Raw genomic sequence first — 21,499 nt, 5'->3', positions numbered from 1 at the left:
ACAGATATTTAAATATGTTTTCAAGACCACAAAAATAAAGCTGGCAATCTATTAATTTTATTCACCTATAGAATGTTAGCTATGGCATGATAACTAACCAACATAGGGGGAAGGAAATTTACCCATAATCCCACCCATCTGTGAGACACAGAATGCGAAGTCTGCAGTCTGGAAACTTCAGTTTTACTTTGTCCAGCTCTAGTTTTCCATGTTGGAGAGCATCATACAGTTTCGTACCTCAAGAGACCTCAAGAGCGCGCACTTGATCCTAGAAAAAAAAACAGCAGTGTGTATTCTTGGCTCAAGAGTCCATGGCATGTGGCAAGCAGAGAGAATAAACATATCTTTCCTTCAATAAATATTTTTCCAATTCAGATGTACAGTGAAACTCTGAACAATAGATTTTACACACCTCATGTATACTTACCTTAAACTTTTCTAGTGTTTCTGTAAATGTGTGTAGAGTCACTGTAGAGTCGAACTTCACAAGGCCAATGATATGGTGGAAATCATAAGCCATGCTCCGTGATGCAAAGTTATCAAAAAGCTCTTTTACAGCATGGATTTTCTGAATGTCCACACTTCCATAGCATTTCTTAGACATTGATGAGCTTGTGTCTATCAGCACCTAAAGTAGATAGATAAGTTTGGTGTTTAGATTATTAGCGTTCATGATGTAGCCCTCAATAAGCAAGCGCTTATGCTTTTTAAGAGGCAGGTTGTGGTCACTCTTTAAAGACAATTGAACTAGTAAAGGATTGAAATTACCAGTATAGCCTCCTTTGGAGTCCTGGTTGTGACAAAAGAGTGGTCATTCCTGTGGTCACCAATTCTGCATGAAAAGTGGGAAATTTCATGTCGCGTTAAGATGATTTTTGCTTTTTTTATTATTCTCGCAAATAGTTTAATATTCATATCATTGGTCACACTGTGCACTGCTATTTATTAATATCTTTACTTTCTAACTTAGTTGGCTATTTTATGCAGAAACAACAAATGAAATACAGTGTAAATATCAACCTAAACTTTTGTGTCAGCATAACTTGATTTTATTTGTGCTGTGTATGCATGTACGTGTAATGTGTATGTGTTTAAATACTTTACAAAACAAAACAAACAGATGACATAAATGATAAAAGAACACTTACGATGCTGCCAATTCATCCACATCCAGCTGTTTGTTTTTCCCAGACAGAAAATCATACACATCAATCATTGCAGGTGTTAGCTTATTTTTATTCAGATAAACACCAACATTGTCTGCAAAGATAAAAGTACTTGTTAAAATATACAGAATATTACACATATATAACCAAAAATTAGCACAGAAGACATAATACTATAACAGAGAGAGAGAGAGAGAGAGAGAGAGAGACAGAGAGAGAGAGAACGAACATGTATGTGTTGATTTTTATGGTTTCTAAGGTAATTTGACCTGATTACAAACCAAAACTCTGAGGACATTTTCAATTATGGGGACAGGGCCATAATAACCCCATGTGCATTCATGTGTGCATGCGTGCGTGTGTGCGTGTGTGCATGCATTTGCACATGTGTAACAAAAAAGTTGGGTGGTACCTTCACTTATGAAAACAAGATGTGGGTCTTGACACCCTAAATCCTTCAGCAGCAGTGGTGGAGTCACACTGAGGTCAGGGAAAGCTTTCAAGTCCTCTACCATGCTTCCAAAAGTCCTGCCAGTATTTATCTGAAAACTGAATTATTAAACAGAATCACAATGCTTACATTACTGATTAGATCATGTCTTACTAATCTACATTACATGTGCTACAATGATATTTACTGTAGGCCACTGATATGCCCATAAAGTACTATAAGTGGACTATAAAGTATGTTGAAGTATGACAAACCTATGTCCACATATGTGTGTTGCATTATTGTTGCTAGTTTCAGCACATTTCCTGAACAGGTAAGTTAATAATACCTACTTCTGACCAGTCACGCTGTCATGAGAAATCCAAACATGATAGGTTGTGAGTGAAGGATGAACACTGAGCAAAATTTTCTCAATGTTGGTAGCTCTCTTGAGTGATGTTTCTCGCAAAACCTCATCACTGCAGTTTGGAATCCTCTCTCCATCTTAGAAACAGATTCAGTTCAAATAAAATTACCTCAATAACACATAATTACTCTCAGACAATTACAGAGATGAGAATGAAAGTGTTATTATAACCTATACTAGTGATCCACTATATCAGTTATATAAAGAGGAAAACAAGACACAGACATTTACATAGTTAGCATGTGTACTCGTTAGCGGGTTTGTTAATATAATTTTACATCATTTGAGCTTATGAATCAAATAACAATAGACATATTATTCTTACCTTTAATTTTCTGCAGTACAGCTGCTCTTTCCATGGCACCTGGTATTCCAGGTACAGTGACTGGTTCACAGAAGCGACTGCCGTCTTCTGCCATCAGACCATACGGTGCATAATTCTCATGTTCTGATGTCTCCTTCTATCAAATAATACAGGGTAGTGATATATGAGGCATATAGACAGCACTACAATTGGAAACTTTGTAACTGATCAGGACTATTCCCCAGAGCCGTGACCCATCAAGCACATATAGAATACTTAGATGGTAAAAAAAAAAAAAAAAAAAAAAGAACTGGAAGCTTTGCTGGCTGAAACATGAAGGAAACAAGTTGGACTAGTTTGTAAATACCTTAGCCTCTGACATTAGATATGCCCAGCAGTAGGTTGAATACTCAAAGACATCAAGGTCCTCAATGATCTTTTCCCCTTGATTCATTCCAAGACGTGGCAAAAGCTCTCGAAAGAGAGCATACAGGCCTTCAACCACTGCAATCTACATTAAAGAGAAAAAAAAGGGTTTTTTAATAAACTGAAATAACATTCTGTCAGGGATAAAAGTAATAAATATGTCAAAGTAACATCACACCATTCTGTATTGTGTATAATTTACCTTCTGGGTCCTGGATATGGTTTCATTCTTACAGAGTAACTGATGCAAACTTTGGGCCAGAGGGTTACATCCAGTCAGTTTTCGGATATAGCCAATCAACTTCTTCTGTGAATCCATTGAAAGCTTGCATTTCTAGAAAGGAGAATTAGAATTCAAAAATTAGAATTCTGTCAGAATGACCTGAAAGTACAACTGTACCGTGGTTTATGCATTTTAAATATATTGGATAAGTGAGTATATCAGCATTTGGAAGAGAGAAAAACATATTATAGTCATATACTAGTATATTTTAAAAGATTCTGATCAATATCAGGGGCTGCAGAGTGACTCAGTGGTTAACACTTCCACTAACTTCACCCTGCCTTCGCCCTAAGTGAGCTTAGAATGACTCCAGCCCCACCACACCATAATTAGTGTATTGGGGTAGCTATAGATAACGGATGATCAATATCAGAATTTTGAAAAAGAGCAGAGGAGGCAGATTAGTTCTTGTAATGTATTACGGACATCTTTATGGTGTGTTTGTCCTATATTTTGTGTTTTTTGCTGTTTGCAAAAACTGTGTCAGTTGTCTTTTAAAATAAATAAATAGAAAATGTATATAGATCAGTAGTGTTTTGGATCAGGGTCAGGTAATCAATGCATGAAACTTGTAAAACATGTCATTATATTTTGTTTTTTCTTATATAATACCTAGTCCAGTGCAAATGATTTAGCTGAAGGTTACATAAGTGGTTATAAATAACAATGCATCTGTTTAAATTAATATGCACAGAGGCGAGTGTACTTGTAACAATAACTACTGTATGACAGACTGCTTACAATGATGTAGAGAGATGACAACAAGAAACTCATTCCTTTGGATGTTTGTTGGACTGAGGGCACAACATCATCAATGAAGAACGCAGTGGCAGCCTGAGCTTCCTCAGAGAAGGTGGACAACGAGAAGTACAACGTTGACCCCTCTGTGATTCCACAACTTTGGAGTGTGTTGCCACTGCCAGTGTCACCTCTGAAAATATGGTTGATAAGGCACATGAAACATGAACAGTGGCAGCATATGAAAAAAACAATAGTGGTATTATACATCAGCTTCAAAAGCCATGTTGTCAGTAAATAATAATAAATCCTTACTTGTAATGAAGGACATGTGAAGGAATTCCACTTTCATTTGCCAGCTTGTTCTTCAGAGTAGCTATTGTGTCACTTTCCAAGTTCACTGTCACTTCAAAGTCTCCCTGTATGAAATGTTCCATGTGGCGCAAAAATATAAAGGTAAAGATCACATTCTACTCATCACGTCCTTCATGTGATGAGGGATTAATCATAGATGTGTCACATGAGCTGATATACACTTGTGTTGAAATAAAGTGCATAAACCCTGAAAGATCCCCTCTGGTAAAAGTCTAGTGAACTGTTTATTTACCTTGTTAACATGTACATAGGGTATTTTTTTTATTTTCTGGATGACACATCATGAGTGAAATAAGCGGTCAACACCATAGCTAAATATTCTGACCCTCAAGCTGCAGTGTACCAATGACACAAACACAGATTCAGACTTTCAGGGTTTTTTGGACATATAACAAATTTCAGAAATCTGTCAGCTGGCAGGGTGGGACTTTCTGTATCATTATTCATTTCGAAAATTGTTTTGCATTTCAAATATACTCCCGATCAATATCTTAAGACCAGTTGAAAAATTGCAAGAAATTGCATTTTGCACTGTTGAATTTTACGAAGGTTCTAAGTAGAGCTTCAACATGCAAAACAAATTTTAAAAAATAGGAGCAAAAGAAAACATTTTAGGGAGCAATTTATTGAAAACAGCAATTAAATTGAAATAGGTTGTTCATCAGCTGATCGAAACTTCAAGGCCATAGCTCAAAAAAACAAACAAAAAAACAGAAACATAAGTGTCAAAAAAGGACTCACTAGTAAGTAGCCCCACTGTTCTTCTGGATCACTTCAAAAATTTGTTAGGCATGCTTGATGCGAATGTTTCCAGGAGGCTGGTGAGAACACTTCTCCAAGTGGAGAAGATGGCTTCATGAAGAGCATTCACTGTCTGGAACTGATGTCCGTTATTGTAAACTTCTTTTGCCATCCATCCCCAAATGTTCCCAGTTGGATTTAGATAATAGGAAAATGCAGGATGGTCCAAAAGAGTGATGTTATTCTCCTGGAAGAAGTTCTTTGTCAGTGGGCATTGTGAACTGCAGCATTGTCCTGTTGAAAGGACACAGACGAGGCCCTCAGTCATGAGGGCTTCCCCTGCAACATCTCCAGCCTCGAGAGGGGTCCCTGAGAAGGGTGGTGGAGGGGCTTGAGAGAGGTGGTCTGCAGCCAGACTGTGCCAGCCTCTGTTTGATACCCTGCGCAATCTGAAGCTCCATTGTTCCATTGAAGGAAAAAGCACCACAGATCATGTTTTTGTTTTTTTTTTTTGCCTTTGCCATCGGGAGGTCATGACAGTGTGAATGCTTGACAGGAAATGACATGGAATCCAAATTTTTGTGCAGATTTTGGCTTTTAAACTTTTGATGAGCTGACAAAAGCATGTTTGAGTTTAAATGCAGTTTTCAATAAACTGTCTGCTCAATTTTTTTCTCTCTCTCTGTCCTGTTTCTTCTTTTTGCATTTTGAAGGTCTATTTAGAACTTTCTTAAGATCCAAAAGTCAAAATTCTCATTCTTGCAAGTTTTCAACTGGTCTTAAGATTTGATCAAGAGTGTATGTGTGTTGGAATTACACCATTGTGTAGCACAGAATAGTTGTACAATGGCAGTACAATCATCTGAATATAGTAAATACTGCATGTGGAAATATTTCTTACAAAGTTCATCAGATAAGACTGACATACAGGTAATGATGTAACATTACAACAGCTGTTATATTCGGCTACATGAGTCTGCTCTGCAAGAGTTGCAGTCTGGTGAACCTTTCATTTTGTTTTTAGTTTAAAATGACAAAGTGTAGCTTTTGATACCATTACATTCATAAATATTATGTTTACCAAAACTGCTATATAAAGCATACAACATTTATTGTAAGATCACTTGTCAAATATAAGTTAGCTTTTTTAACTACTGTTAAGAAGCATGGAGATATGAGATCCCAGAATCAACCAGAAGAGTGAGAATAGTACCTAAATGACACAGTGTCGAATTATAACCTGGGATTTATAGCCAAATTATGCTATAACCCAATGAGTGTGCTTAAGCTAGCTTGAATACTTATTGTTATAATCTTCGTTTAAAAGTAACTAAATCAGAAGAGCAACTCACTGAACAGTGATGGTTTTGGTCAGAAGAGTAACTCACTGTAAAAAGTGATGCTTTTGATTACTATGTGAAACTGATGCTTTTTAAAAAAAGAAATGCTTTTTAAGGGTTTTGAAACTGAGGTGTTTAAAGGGCTTTAATTTCCATAAGAAACCGGGTTTGTAAGGTCTAATGATCGATGAGGTGGAAGAGTGTGCAAGTTGGGAGGCGGGGAAAGCATGACGTCATTGCTTATGTAAATTAAGTATGCTGTCATTGCATGTGTAAAACCCATAGACTGTAAAACCCGAGGGGAGTTCAGCTTATGGTCTAAAATACACCTGATAAAGAAGCAAGTTGGAAATTGTTGCGAGGTAGCCACTCGGAGCAAGTCATCTGACTGGCTCCAAGTGGCAACAGGTCTGATCAGAGAGGATCTTACCACACAGTTCTGGAGGGGTGATCTGCAAAGAAATGATTGCGCCACTGGAATAATGGACTGAAGGACTGCTCTTTCTGTACTGTTTGAGGATTACAGACAGTGTTGGGCAAGCTACTTGGAAACTATAATGAGCTAAGCTACCAGCTACTCCGTGTTAAATCAAGCTTTACTACACTGAAGCTATGACCCACAGAAATGTAGCAAGCTAAGCTACAGCAATATGGCCAAAGTAGCTTAATACATTCAAGTTACTTTTTTTCTTACCAAAAAATTTCAGGGACTAATGAAGTCAGTCAAACGGAGACAAGGAAATACTGACTTGTTTATTATTAAACCATCATTTTTGTTCTCAGTGCTCCAAACTTAGTAAGTTGATACACTGAGGAATATGTGGAGCTATATTTCAAATGAATCAACCTTTTTACATTAGAAATCATTGTTTTGATTTTCTTTTTAGTTTGTATTGCAATACAAAAAAAAGTAACTTGAATGTATTAAGCTACTTTGGCCATATTGCTGTAGCTTAGCTTGCTACATTTCTGTGGGTCATAGCTTCAGTGTAGTAAAGCTTGATTTAGCACGGAGTAGCTGGTAGCTTAGTTCATTATAGTTTCCAAGTAGCTTGCCCAACACTGTTTTTCGGTTATATGAAAGCAGTTCCATTACATGAGTCACGTTAATCAATTGGAAGAATATTAATGTCTTGAATCAGACAAATTGAGTTTTGTAATTTATGAGCTAATGCTGCGCGTTGCTGAAGCATTATAATAAACATTTATCCTGCAATTAAAGTTAATTGATTGGAAATTCAATTTATCCCTTTTACGATGATTAATTATATATATTTTCTCTGGTCAGCAGTCAACAATATTGACTGCTGGCCTCCTCTATAAGAAGGTACATGTGTATGTTGTTGTATGAAGAACTGTTTCTTGCATTATTTATTTGTAATCAGATTAATATCCATCCATCCATTCTCTATACACCGCTTTATCCTCACTAGGGTCGCAGGGGCTGCTGGAGCCTATCCCAGCTGACTCAGGCGAAGGCAGGGGACACTCTGGGCAGGTCGCCAGTCTGTCACAGGGCTACATATACAGACAAACAATCACACTCATATTCACACCTACGGGCAATTTAGAGTAATCAATTAACCTCAGCATATTTTTGGACTGTGGGAGGAAGCCGGAGTGCCCGGAGAAAACCTACGCATGCACAGGGAGAACATGCAAACTCCATGCAGTAAGATCCCAGGCCCACCCTGGGATTCGAACTAGGATCTTCTTGCTGCAAGGCAAAAGTGCTAACCACTACGCCACTGTGCAGCCCTCAGATTACTATATCATTAAAACATTTACAATGATAGCTACATGAATAATCCATTCATTCATCCGTTCATACACAGCTTAACTCTCATTAGGGTCGCAGAGGACTGGTGTCTATCCCAGCAAACTTAGGGTGAAAGCAGGAGACACCCTGGATAGGTCACCAGTCTATTTCAAGGCTACACAGAGACAATCACACTCACATTCACACCTACTGACAAGAATTAGAATCACCAATTAACTTCAGCATGTTTTTGGACTGTAGGAGGAAGCTGGAGTACCTAGTGAGAACTCATACATGCAAACTCCACACAGAAAGGATGGGAAGTAAACCCAGGACCTTTAAACTGTGAGATGACAGTGTTAAACACTGTCACCCAGCCACCCAAACATGAATAAGATTCCACAAAATTATTTGTTAATGCTGGTTTAGGTCTACATGTTAGAAAGTCCATCCATCCTCTATATACCGCTTTATCCTCACTAGGGTCGCGGGGGGTGCTGGAGCCTATCTCAGCTAACTCGGGCGAAGGCAGGGGACACCCTGGACAGGTTGCCAGTCTGTCGCAGGCATAGACTGTATATATAATGGACGTAGCATCTGGCTCCAGAATTGAAGTCAACCCGGAAGTGTCAAAAACTTGCAATATCACACCATCCGCTAGGGTTGGCTCCAAAAAGCTTTTTCTCCATAGACCCCAATTCATTTTTGGAAAAAATAAAATTTTCTGATTTTCTACAGCTCAGGATTTTTTCCCCGTTAGTTTTCATGGTCAAAATGAGAGATCAGGTGGCCGATCTTAAAATAAATCAATACTGAATTTTAAATAAATCGTTAAAGTTGGCGGAGCAAGGGGGCGTGGCTATACTTGATAGACAGCAACAGAAGCCTCTGCGGCAAAACGTGGGCGGGATAAGAGAGTTCTCAGCCAGTCCTGCCCCTAGTTGCTCTCGGGTCCAGTCTGTTTGATGACGCTTTTTACGTCACTGGCTCCAAAAAATCCAAAACGGCGACCAGGAAGTAGCAAAATCCAGGCTTCATTTTCTCGCCGTTGAAACCAACGGGTGACATCACGGTTAGTTTACACCTGGTTGCAGGGCTACATACATAGACGAACAATCACACTCACACCTACAGGCAATTTAGAATAATCAATTAACCTCAGCATGTTTTTGGACTGTGGGAGGAAGCCCATGCATGCTCAGGGAGAACATGCAAACTCCATGCAGAAGGATCCCAGGCCCACCCCAGGATTCGAACCAGGGATCTTCTTGCTGCAAGGCGAAGGTGCTAACCACTACGCTGCTGAGCAGCCCTATGTTAGAAAGTATTAATTTTATTTTAATCTATCATTTTTCACTCAGTGAAGTGAGTTAGAGGTAGTTAAACCAACAAAAGCTATACACTTTCCCTAAAGAAAATCTGTGTCTAGTATATAACCTTATGCACGATGTTTAAATCACCTGAAAAACAATTTGACAGTAGTGTTTAACCCAAGAGACAACATTTTCTATTTTTGGAGGTTTATATTCCTTCACTACCTTTAACACTGCTGCATAATGCTCTCTTATTATTTATTTGAAAACCCAACACTGAATGAGCTTACATGTGTTGAAGAAAGGGTCATCGGTCAAAGGCATTCCATCCACTGTGTAGAGACAAACACCTCTGGAGGAGTCAATACCCTCACTGTGACAGATTCTCAGCATAAGGTCTTCAACTGTGTTTTGTGCTGGATCCATATCTGTAATTTCAAAACAACAGTAATAGTGTAGTGTTCATATTACATACTTTTTATGTACATATTATTGTTTGATTGTTGAATGTCCTGTGATATTTTGGTTTATTTTTTGTATGTTCTATACACCAAGAGGAGCAGCACTCATAATGGGGCGGCATGGCTTAATGGGTAGGGTGGTATGTAACTGGAGGGTTGCCAGTTCGATCCTGCTCATGTCGAGGCTTCACTGAGCAAGACACCGAACCCCTAACTGCTCCTGATGGGTCGTGGTTTGCGCCTTGCATGGCAGCTTCCGCCATCAGTGTGTGAATGTGTGTGTGAATGGATGAATGTCATGTATAACGTAAAGCACTTTGGGTATCGTTTCAGCGCTATAAATGTAATATATAAATACAGAACATAAATACAGACCATTCACAATTTCAGGGCATGCAGAGTTCACAATGAAAATAAACACTGTCTGTTTCTAATTCTAGTGGCATTCTTGATGCAATACGTGTTGCTGTCATAAAAAAATATTTTTTCCCAACCAGGAAGTCTGTGTTAATTCAAAGGAACATTAGCACAGACTTCAAGAAACATGTATTCTAATTTCTCGTCACTGAATAAACATATTGAAGTGACTAAGCCAGATTTTAGTGGACATTCCCCAGCAGCAAGAACCAAAATAACTGTTAACATGTTCAACACATAGTCTTTAAACTCATTGGTTTGTTTACTTTCATATTTGGTCACAATACTTTCCTGCTTTGTCATTTCTGATATCCTACAGCAACAGAAAATGAAAGTACTTCACAGGGTGTTTTGTTTTGAACATTTTTCTCTGATGGCTCTGTAAAATATAGTTCATACACAAAAACAGGATATAAATGATAGGAATTTCTTACCTGTGATGCGTTTTGGTTGTGGACACTTTGGGAATGTATACAGCAGAGAAAATGATTTCGTTGACTTTTGCACAGATGTTTCAGCTGGTTTTGCTGGAGCTCGAAGGCTGCCAATGGTAGCTTTCATGGTAGCAAAACGGTTCTTTTCCACATGACTTAATCCTGTTTAGAAACATAGGTTTATCTTAAATTCGGTATTTTAGCATGTCCCATGACTTTTGTCAGTATGTGTGGTAGACTATGGACACTCTGAAACAATGTTTTCTTATGGTCTGTTTAATTTGATGACAATTCCTTCTGTCTTTTCTGCATGGTTCCGCTATACAGGTCACTTTCTTAAGTCATCTCATCCATATTAGAGGAGAAAAACACAATCAGCTGTCCTAAGGTCAATGTTCTTGTTATTGCTAAAGATTGCCATGTTTTTTAAAATTTTCTTCAATGGATGTCTCAAAATCTAAAGCTTTTTGGTAATTGTATTCTCACTTCTACTTACTTATGTGGAGTCTACATGAAAAAAATTGAATCACTTTGCACTTGTAATCTTACCAAGGGTGGTTAAATCCTCATCTGTTACACTGTCAGTGAAATCTCTTTCGTCTGTGATGCCTAACTGTCGAAACTTGTTGTAGTAGGCCTGAAGTCTGTGCTTTTCAAGAAGGTTGTAAATTGGATCCATCTAAAAAAAAAGATAATAAACACAAACCAAAATATTGAAAATGAGTACAAACTAATTGCAGTTCATAATATAAGAACAAAGAGACACTATAAACTAATTTGTTTAAGCAGCACAACCCTACCTTCACGCATTCAAGATCAAGATCAACAAGTATGCACTTTTGGTTTCTGTTTGTAACATTTACTAGAGTCAGAGAGGGTGGTTCTTTACAGAAAATGAAACTTCAGCCGTAGGTTACAAAACAGAAAAAAAAAACTAATGCTGTTCATACTTAGCTGTGGCTTTGGAGACGACACTTAATTTTGGCAGGGTAATTTAGGGTTCTACATGGTGACAATTTCTATTAGACAGTTGAAGTAATTATTTTGGCAGTAGTGCAAGTTATGATGAAAAAAACAGGAATCAAAAGAACCCTTCACCCTAACGGCTGGTTTTTTGGTTAAAGATATTTTTACATTGTCATGAAGTTAATGTAGGCTGAAATTAATGTAAGGATGTGGAAGTATATTTCTGAAAATGTACATGACTTTAATTTTTTCTCTAGAATATTCTCCTTCTCGACAGGCCCACAAGTCCCTCTTTGAGCCAGTGCTCTTACTTTATTGGTTGTTGCAGCTGTCATTTACAATCTACTGCTCCAATTGGTCCAAACAAGACGACGGTGGGGTTTGTTTCCAGGAAGTGTTCAGTGTGACTCTCCTGGCCTAACGATTTTGCTAATTTAGCTTTTGGGCTGCAATTTGCGCCGCTGCCACTTTATTAAATCGTTTAATCCTCCTCCAGTATGGGTGACGATGAAGAAAAGTATGATGGGATGTTGCTTGTTATGGCACAACAACACGAAGGAGGAGTCCAAGAGGTAAATCAGTGTGGTAACGTGCTAAAGCTACCATGCTAATTTTGACGCTAGCATGGTTTTCATGTTAGCTTACAGGCTCTCTTCGCATGTAAATATTCATTTTCATAAAAACGAAGGATTTCAACTATTAAACGGGTTTCAGTAAATGTTGTGGTTGCTTTTGAAAAGCTCCCTTGCTTGCCTGGACCGTAATATAATGACTATAATCAGCGAGGAGCACACATGTGACTCACAAGGCTGCAGGAAATTTCCTGAATATCTAGTAGTAGTACTTCTTGAACTCCTATATTAGATGGTCCACGTTCCTGGAAGATGATGTTATAAATAACTGTTCTACTTCTAAACATTTTAATATGACACTGATGCTGGTTTCTGAATGTAGAAGGCTGAAATGTGTTGATAAATTAGTATTCCCCTTCCACACACTTTGCTAGCAATCAGGGAACAGTTTGCTATACCATCCTTTTTGCAGGAGTTTTATTAAGATATTAATGTGATGAAGAATGGGTAAACAGCAGTCTATAAGTGTCCGAAACCAAGCAGGAAACCTCCAAAATTTTCATACAAGCAGCATATTTACATTACAGACTTCTCGTTATCTGTAGTGTGTCATGCCTGACTTATTGGGACCTATTTTTCTTTCAACAGTTAGTAAACACATTTTTCAGCTTCCTTCGGCGCAAAACCGATTTTTTCACTGGTGCAGATGCAGGTGCTGCAGAGAAGGTGAGCAGTGTTATTCTATCTGCACTCTGTGTGACATTTGAGACTATGTTGTCTATCGGCCGTTCTGTTCAGTGGCAGAAACACACCTCCACCTAATTCTGTCCACCTGTTTCTTTCAGCTTGTCAAAGATGCCTTTGCTCACCACAATAAGCTGGCACTGAAGGCCCAAAAAGAGAAGCAGACAAAGCAGGAGAAGGAAAAGAAAGAGAAAGCCGAAAGAGCTGCCAAGCTTGCAGAGGAAGAGAGGAAAAAGAAAAATGACGATGGTCCCAGAATTCAGGAACTGACTGATGAGGAAGCGGAGAAGCTTCAATCTGAGCTTGACAAGGTGAAATCTTAGTGCTTTCATGTTCTGTTCCCAAGGGAAATCACTGCCACTTTAATGGCCAATACTTTATCTACTTCTTTTTGTGCTTTATATGATAGAAGAAGAAAGAGGAGGAGGAGGAAATGACGAATGTAACCACAGACTCAAAAAAGACATCTGACAAAGCAGAAAGAGAGAAGACAGAAAAGGAGAAGGGGGTGAGTGCACAGTTAATAAAATATCGATTATACAGTTTAGTATTGATGAGCAAAAATTTTAAAAAAAATGCAATTCTGTTGACTTATTTCTCTTAATTTCCACTTTGTTCAGTCTGACTCTGAAGGGGAGGAGGACGAGAAGGACAAAGACAAACTGAAACCTAATTCTGGAAATGGAGCCGATCTGCCCACTTATAAGTGGACACAGACCCTGTCTGAAGTTGACGTGAGTTTTTTTTTTTTTCTTCAGCATCACACTTGACTCTGCATCATCATCTAATGTTCACTGATCACCTGATAGTATGTGTTTTTGATCATCTCACCTTTTTTCTATCTTGAATGTGTTTGTATAACAGCAGCCCTAGTCCTATTCTGATCTAGCAGACGACTACTCTTGCAACTCCCCATAATATCCATTTTTAATGATGTATTTTTACAATTTCATATTTACAGTCAGATGTTTTGGACTTCATGTGGAATACCAATACTATTAACCTGGCAATAGCCAGATTAATAATTGTGTAGTACTTGATGGTACTCCACAATATCAATCTGGGACCGCTCCATGTAAATCCGTTCGGAGGAAAGAGGCACGGATTGGACAATGCAACAGTATGTCCCGCCTCTGACAGGTTTGTTTTTAGCCAATTGCGGGATCTTCACAACGAGCGGAGCCAATTGGTAGATTAAACTCTTACCAAAACCCGTAGGTAAAAAAGCACAAACATCTTTACCATCCAGAAATGCGCAAAGCGCTTCTCGTTCTTCCTTCAAAGAAGCGATAGGAGATTCAGCTAAAACTGACTTAATAGCAGCATCTACACAATCGTTGTCCTCCGTTGCCATGTTTGTTTTGATCTACTGGCGCTTGGTGTTGTCGTCACACCTGGATATCCCGCCCCACACACGAATACTGCTGCGTGATTGGCCCGAACCAACTTGGTGCTGTATGAAAAGTGAATGCGGGAGCGGTGCAAGATGGTTTCTTGAGAGATTTGTGAACTCACAAATATCGCAAGGTTACAATACTATATTTTCTGCTATAGTATCTTTAGGGTACAATTCACTGAACTCCCCCTTTTTCTCCAAAGGGATTATTTGTCTCTTTGTGGAGCATCTAACACACTAGGACTATAGGGTCCAAATCAATTGGTCCAGTCCATCAATATGCTCAAATTGTCATTGCTTGGACAGTCTCCAGTGTGACTTTCTAAAGGAGCAAAATGTTACATTGACTACCTTCCAGCCTGTCCACAATAATGGACATTTAAATCACAGGATTAGAAAGTACAGGAAGTTACTTTAACATCCTGTTAAGATGTTATCTCCTCCTGAGTACAAAGGGATGGCAACTGTCTTATCTCAGACCACCTTCCAGCTATTTTCAAAAAATCTGAAACGATGTTTTTACAGTCATCCCTGCCCATTCTGAAATATGCCTTGAATTAGGTCGCAGCTTGTTAACTGCTACTTCCTCTACTGCTGTAATTGATGGTCACAGTTTACAGAAAGACAACCTGCTTCATTTTGCCTCATCAGGACAGTTTGCATCTGATCCATTTAGATGAAACTATCAAACTACTTTCTTATTGTAGTTATGAAATGTCTATCAGCAGTATGAGAGTTTTATGGCCCAGGCCTGCTGCCTTCTCACTTACTGTTCTCTTGCCGTTGAGCATGTCTGTATGTAAATGAAACACATGAACAAAAGAATTGTGTTGCATCCTACATTGGCTGACAGTAGCTCCGGTGTGTTGAGCTTCATAAAGTTGCTTCGCATTAACACCAGGTGGTTACATGTTATGAACCTTTTGATGCCACTGAACTAAACAGAATGTCACATGCATTACACATTTTAAAATCCACCCACAGCTGGCAGTGCCTTTCGACGTGAAGTTCCGCATTAAGGGGAGAGACGTAGTTGTGGACATCCAGCGACGCTCCATCAAGGTCGGCCTGAAGGGACACCCTCCTGTCATCGAAGGCCAGCTCTACAACGAGGTGAAGGTAGAAGAGAGCTCCTGGCTCATTGACGATGGCAAGGTGGTCACTGTCCACTTTGAAAAGGTAAGAAAGTGTGTAGTTGTGTAGATCACAGGAGACTTAATCCATCTCTCCACTGCTCCAGCTGTGACATGATTGCACCAAATCCTCTTCTTTGATTTCAGATTAATAAAATGGAGTGGTGGAGCCGGATCGTTACCACAGATCCAGAGATTAACACCAAGAAAATCTGTCCTGAGAACTCAAAGGTAAACGACAGACTCTCCCCCCTCTACATTTACAGTAGCAATGTGTTATAAAAGTGACAAAAAGATGAGTGACCAATGTTCCCCTGTCTTCCTTCACCGTCATCACTGTGTGTATTTTCTGCTGAGCAGCTGTCAGACCTGGATGGTGAAACGCGTGGCATGGTGGAGAAGATGATGTACGACCAAAGGCAGAAATCCATGGGCCTGCCCACATCTGAAGAGCAGAAGAAACAAGACATACTTAAAAAGTAAGTTTTCAGTGTTGCATCTCAGCCAAAGGATACACCTGTCCAGTTGACCTCACTTTTAGTTGTCATGAAGCTATAAAGTTTTTTTTATTCTGTGTCAGCTGACATCTGATAGTTTACAGTTTTACTCTCTAAAGCAAGTCTTGACGACATAGTGAGTTTAGCACCTTCATGGTGCATAAAGGTTTTATAAGAACAGGGAATCTGAAGGCTGTCTGTCTAGTTTGTCTGTCTATCTGACCTTCAGTGTCTTTTATTTCTGCTCTAAGCCAGACTCAGTCACTGTAGCTACAGTTGGAAAAGATAACCTGGTATAACTGTGCACAGACAGACACAGTGACCCGATTTAAAGGAGACACTTTACACATGAATCTGACATAAATGACCTATTTTTACCTGATAGAAACCAATTCCTTCAGGTTTTCATTCAGGTTCAATCCTGATATCAGGTGTTTTGGTAAAATACATTCAACTTGTCTGAAGACTGAAAATAGGTATGAAAAGCCTCAAATTAGAAAATGAAAACAAATCTGTCCATGTAAAGTTTAATAAAACAAATAAGCTTACTAAAACCTGCTGCTGCTTTTAATCTCGGCTGCAGGTTAGCTGCTCAAGGCTACATTAAAAACTAACATCATAACACACCTGAATATCAGATCCTTCTTTGTGCCGTTCATTTGTGTTGTGGATGGAAAAAATGTTGAATTAATAAAGATTTAATCTCTGGTTTTTCTGAAACAGTTTTGGGCCACTTTGCCCATTATGAGACAGGAGTGCTATGATAATTCAGTGTAGTGAGCTGAGAGTTGCCTGACTACAAAGCATTGCACTGATGAAAGTACTGTAGAGAGGTGAAGTGTTTTTAATTTCAATTCTGGTTTGTTTTTTTTTGTTTGTTTGTTTTTCTTTACATATAGTGCCAGTTTGCAACATAAGTCATTTCAGGGAGCTTAACAAAGTAAGATAAAAACCTTACAATATTATGTTCTAGAGAGAAACTCGGCAAATCCAAACGATTCCCTCTGAGCAGCCCTCAGGCAACAGAGGGAGGAAAAAAACCTCCTTTTGACATGAGGAAACCTCCGGCTGAACCAGGCTCAGGGAGGGCAGCCATCTGCCTCAAGCAATTGGAGTGAGGGTGAAGGGGTGGGAGAATAGGATGACAGAGAGAAACTAGAGCAAGAATGCATGAGAAAACAAGAAACACTGGTGAAATAGGTGAGGACTGTAACTGCAGATCAGAAATGTGCAGCTCCACAGTCAGAGATGACTTCACAGAGGACAAAACACAAGCTACAAAAGAAAGAAGACACAGTAATTGACTTGTAACTGTGGAAAATAAATGTATGGAGAGTGAAGGAGAGAAAAATACAGGGGGGCTAAAGCAATTTCTCAAGTTATTCGAATAATTCGACTGCGAAAATTCCTCAAGGCAAAATTCTCTGAATCGAGGCTTCATTTAATCCACAACATACAAGACTCCATTTCACTGACAAGTCTGGACCCAGACTTCATCCCATTATGGACCCGGACCTGTAATCAATAAATCATAAGGGGGTTTTAATTTGATGGGATACTTCTATTTTAACCAGCACAGCTTTTCTAGTGTTTATGGCATTCAGTGAATCATTTGACTCATTTTCCACACAAAATGAACCAATCGATAACAGGTTGTTTTAATGGAGAACAATCAGGAACATAAAAATATATGATGCTTTAAAGCTTCTAGTGGAAATGATGTAAGACAGGAATGTTGGTATAAAACTGTTTAACGTGCATATAATATTTATTTTACCGATCAATGCAGCTGACAGCTGCACAATAAAACTATCAAACTTCAGGGGCACCCAGATAGCTCAACTGGTTGAGCGAGCGACCCATGAATGCAGCAGTCTTTACTGCTTGCCCCCCCATACACACATTCTTCTCCCTGCTTTCCTGTCTGCCTCTCAGCCATACCTATCAAATAAAGCCAGTGAAAGGCCAAAAAAATAACTTAAAAAAAATCTAACTTCATATCTTCAAACATGATCTTGTATTGAAGTGCATGTAGGTCTGACACCGTCTTATAATGAAGGAAATCACTTTAACTTGTGGCCAAATCGAAGTGAAACTAAAGTTACTGATTGAATATTCTCTGTAATAAATACTAATAAACTGATCAGTTTTCTTATTTGCGTTCTAAGAAGAAGCTGCAATAGCAGCAGTTTAAACAGACCAAACATAAAACGTGATTTCTGCATCAGCAACTAAATACATGTCAAGTTCCCATGGCTTTAGTTTTAGTTGAATACTCCTGTACTATACTATTATATTTATGATACACTGCAGATGTCCGCCCATGTTCCACCAGGACGGTTATTTCTGTTGCACATCGTCTCATTTCCTGTTGCTGTAATGTCAGATCACTAGAATTAATCTATCGTCTGCGACGGTTAAACAAGTGTTTGAAAGCCAATATTGATGGTGTCGTATAATGAACTGGCTATCTCAGGAGTAAAAACTTGCAGTGTAATTTGTTTAAACAGACAACCACAAAGTCCCAGTTATAGCAAGTCGACTGTAACATACACACATGTTGCTTTAATGTGGATATAAGAGAGTGATTTCCTTCTACCTGTCACATCTCTTTAATACTTAAAAATACAGAGTTGTATTAAAGTAGTATGATTGCTGGTGCAGAAGTATTTGTTAACACAATCAGTATGTAGAAGATGACATCCAGCTCTCAGACTCTTAGTTGTTTCAGGTACAATATTCTCCTTCCCCCTCCTTGTGTGTCTTATCACTGCTCGTAGTAAATGACCCGTCTTCCTCCTCTGCCGTTCCCAGTTGAGTCCAGAAGAGTCGTGTCTGCCGTCTGTTGAAGCCCATTTCCTCTTTAAGCTTGTTAAAGCTGCCTCCAAGGATCTTATTTAGTTTTATAAGGGTTAAACAATACTACCGTGGTGACTGTTGTGGAGATAATTGGTCTCAGAGTTTCTTTACTGACGCTAAGTTCACGTCGTGTCTGTCCAATCAAACGAGCCATGCGACGGTGGCATCTGAGGGGATCGTATGTTTTCACTGTTAATACATTTAAAGGAATTCACTCATTGACCAGATGGAGGTGCTGCAGCTAAAGGTAAAACCTAAAGGTCTTCCTTTGACAATCCAAGAATGTACCAGCCAGAGAAAAGCTGTTTGAGATATTATATAAGAAATAAACTACTGCAACTGAGATTGGTTCAGTGATGTGGAGTTGGACAACAAATACATTCTTTTTCAGTTGTGATGTCAAAGAAAAGGCTGACTGCTTCTTGTTTTGGTGACAAAATGTCGACCTTCCTTTCGTTTTTGACACTTGCTGTCTCTGCAGGTTCATGGCTCAGCACCCAGAGATGGATTTCTCTAAGGCCAAATTCAGCTGAGACTTGCTGTTGTCTGCAGCTTCACCTGTAGAATCTGCATCATCTGAATCACATGAGAGCTGACGTCAGGCACCAACCAACTCACCCTTCATCTCTTTACCATTCTTTTGGCTTCATGTCTTAAGAATCCTGTTTTTGTTTTGTTGAGAAGAAGTTTGGTAAATGTAACGCCTGCATTCTCCCTTTGCATGTTGTTTCCATATTTAAAGATGTGTCTGGTCTTTTTTTAAATAAAGAAATCTAAAAGTTTATATATTCTGCGCTGTGAATCTGTTGGGAAAAGACTGAGTAGAAAGCCATCGTCTGTTCGCTTTGGTAGTTTTTGTTTGCAACTTTTCAGAGTTCGATGCCAAGACCTATCCTGATACAGCGCCTCTGTGGATGATATTTAAGTTGTGTTTTTCTGTGAAACATGTTTGGAAGCAGTCCAATATTGTAAAGGTATCTGCTGGTAAATGGGAAAGCAAACAGACCGCATGCACAGATTTCCAGAGTTTCCACTTTTAGCCACAAGAGAGCAGTGTTTTCCTCAAAAGGAGCTTTTGGAAGGCTGAGTGTTCTTTTGAGTAGTTATGCCCATTGAGCAGTAATCCTGTACAGTTTTAAGTGTCAATCACTTTAAGTAGTTCGCTTAAGAGCCAACTTCAGTAAAAACAAAAATGAAGTTTAACAGCAGCTCTCGAGTGACAAGTAATCAAGTAAATAGGGAGGGTGTAATCAATCAGATGCAACATTTTTACCATTTATCTGCCCCATCGTTCATTTGCTTTAAGAAGAAAACACGTTCTTTAGGAACATGCATGTCTGAATTCATTTTTTTAAAATTTATTTTGCGTGAAAGCAAATAGTGTAAAATAACAATTAACATAGGTGTATGATTCTACTTTGTGTTAAGTAGAATGATATAAAGAAGCCAACTGAGGAACTTGGCCATGGTAAAAGGAAAAATATAATATAGACAGTGGAGACAAGCCTGCTGATCATAGCAGTATGTGTGGTAATTGGCAGGAATCTCAATCAACAGTGGCTTTTTTTAATTATCTGCACCAACTGCTCATGTAAAATCACTCTAAACTGGTGCAACATCCTATAAAATGTGGGTTTGAGCCAACAGCTTAGAAATTTACAGCTAAAATGACCCTGTACTGAGTTAAACATATGGTTATGACCAGTAATTTATCATTACAGCTATTCCACATTGTGTCTCCGCAGTAGTGTGCTCTGTCTCTGTATTGCATTCATTTAGTATCTAGTCTTATAAGACTCACTCAGACCTGCTCGATATAATGGCCTGTTTTGTCCTCTTGTAGATCCTTAAGATGATTAAGAACATTTGAAGCAAAATGTGAAACCAAACATTTGAGTCTGACAGCAGTAACACTGGATTAAATGGATGCATCTTTTCCTATGATTTCCTCCTTCAAAGGCAGACGATTTGAATCCAGGCATTAATGAAAAACTGCAACCCATAATAAAAAACGCATGACAGGGAGGTAGTTTCATTACTGAATGTAAACACATTAAATAGTAATATTGACCATAAATAGCACCAAAAGCTAAAATCTTCAGGATCATAGCTTTAAATACGGAGCTAAAAGATATTTGATTAATAGTTTTAGCATTATGCTCATTGCACAACTCGGAAAATTTCAAATTTGATGGTGCAGAATCCTGTTTTGTTCCTTCTTGTGAAAATCGAGCACCTTCATTGCCCACAACGTGTTGCAGTCTGAGGGTGTTTCAGTATCCCTACTACTACGCTACCATTCAAAAATTTGAGATTAATCCGACAATTTCATGTTTCCATAAAAGCTCACACTTTTATTCATGTGCTAACATAACTGCACAAGGGTTTTCTAGTTATCAATTAGCCTTTCAACACAGTTAGCTAGCACAATGTAGCATTAGAGCACAGGAGTGTTGGTTGCTGGAAATGTTCCTCTGTACCCCTGTGGAGATATTCCATTAAAAATTAGCCATTTCCAGATAGGATAGTCACATTAACAGTGTCTAGACTGTATTTCTGATTGAATTAATGTTATCTTCATTTAAAAAAAAATGCTTTTCTTTCAAAAATATAAGGACATTTCTAATTGACCCCAATATATATCCCTATATATAGTGCATACTATACAGTGTGCCAGACAGTTGTTCTACATATTATTTTCAAATACAGCCTGAGATA

General features: G+C 38.6%; 3 protein-coding genes across 3 annotated transcripts in view; 1 reads left to right on the top strand and 2 right to left on the bottom strand.

Annotated features, from left to right (window-relative positions):
* tmem222b (transmembrane protein 222b) overlaps nt 1–21,499 on the bottom strand; it is a 538,745-nt gene that overhangs the window by 358,535 nt on the left and 158,711 nt on the right. The gene's annotated exons all lie outside the window — the stretch shown is intronic.
* LOC110963862 (uncharacterized) lies at nt 119–4,429 on the bottom strand. The gene is made up of 8 exons (XM_051955571.1): nt 4,090–4,429; nt 3,778–3,967; nt 2,956–3,087; nt 2,695–2,838; nt 2,349–2,481; nt 1,950–2,100; nt 1,579–1,715; nt 119–138 (listed from the first exon to the last, which is right to left on the bottom strand). Exons 1-8 carry the CDS (start codon nt 4,209–4,211, stop codon nt 119–121), a joined length of 1,029 nt encoding a protein of 342 aa, XP_051811531.1. The 5' UTR covers nt 4,212–4,429.
* nudc (nudC nuclear distribution protein) lies at nt 11,947–19,565 on the top strand. Its single transcript, XM_022216938.2, has 9 exons — nt 11,947–12,152; nt 12,801–12,878; nt 12,998–13,207; nt 13,306–13,404; nt 13,517–13,630; nt 15,277–15,471; nt 15,573–15,656; nt 15,786–15,904; nt 19,263–19,565. The coding sequence occupies exons 1-9, from the start codon at nt 12,078–12,080 to the stop codon at nt 19,312–19,314; spliced, it is 1,026 nt and encodes a 341-aa protein (XP_022072630.2). The 5' UTR covers nt 11,947–12,077; the 3' UTR covers nt 19,315–19,565.

The sequence above is a fragment of the Acanthochromis polyacanthus genome, chromosome 11, assembly GCF_021347895.1.
Source record: "Acanthochromis polyacanthus isolate Apoly-LR-REF ecotype Palm Island chromosome 11, KAUST_Apoly_ChrSc, whole genome shotgun sequence".
Classification (NCBI taxonomy): domain Eukaryota; kingdom Metazoa; phylum Chordata; class Actinopteri; family Pomacentridae; genus Acanthochromis; species Acanthochromis polyacanthus.
Note: the sequence above shows the minus strand (reverse complement) of the source record. Positions and strands in the feature narration are given on the sequence as shown.

Coding starts and splice junctions, on each gene's coding strand:
- LOC110963862 (XM_051955571.1), bottom strand. CDS start 4,211: ATGGAACATTTCATACAGGGAGACTTTGAAGTGACAGTGAACTTGGAA. Junction 2,839..2,955: donor CCATATCCAGGACCCAGAAG/GTAAATTATACA, acceptor TCTTTAATGTAG/ATTGCAGTGGTTGAAGGCCT. Junction 2,482..2,694: donor ATCTAATGTCAGAGGCTAAG/GTATTTACAAAC, acceptor ATTTGATAGAAG/GAGACATCAGAACATGAGAA.
- nudc (XM_022216938.2), top strand. CDS start 12,078: ATGGGTGACGATGAAGAAAAGTATGATGGGATGTTGCTTGTTATGGCA. Junction 13,405..13,516: donor AGACAGAAAAGGAGAAGGGG/GTGAGTGCACAG, acceptor CACTTTGTTCAG/TCTGACTCTGAAGGGGAGGA. Junction 15,657..15,785: donor TCTGTCCTGAGAACTCAAAG/GTAAACGACAGA, acceptor TCTGCTGAGCAG/CTGTCAGACCTGGATGGTGA.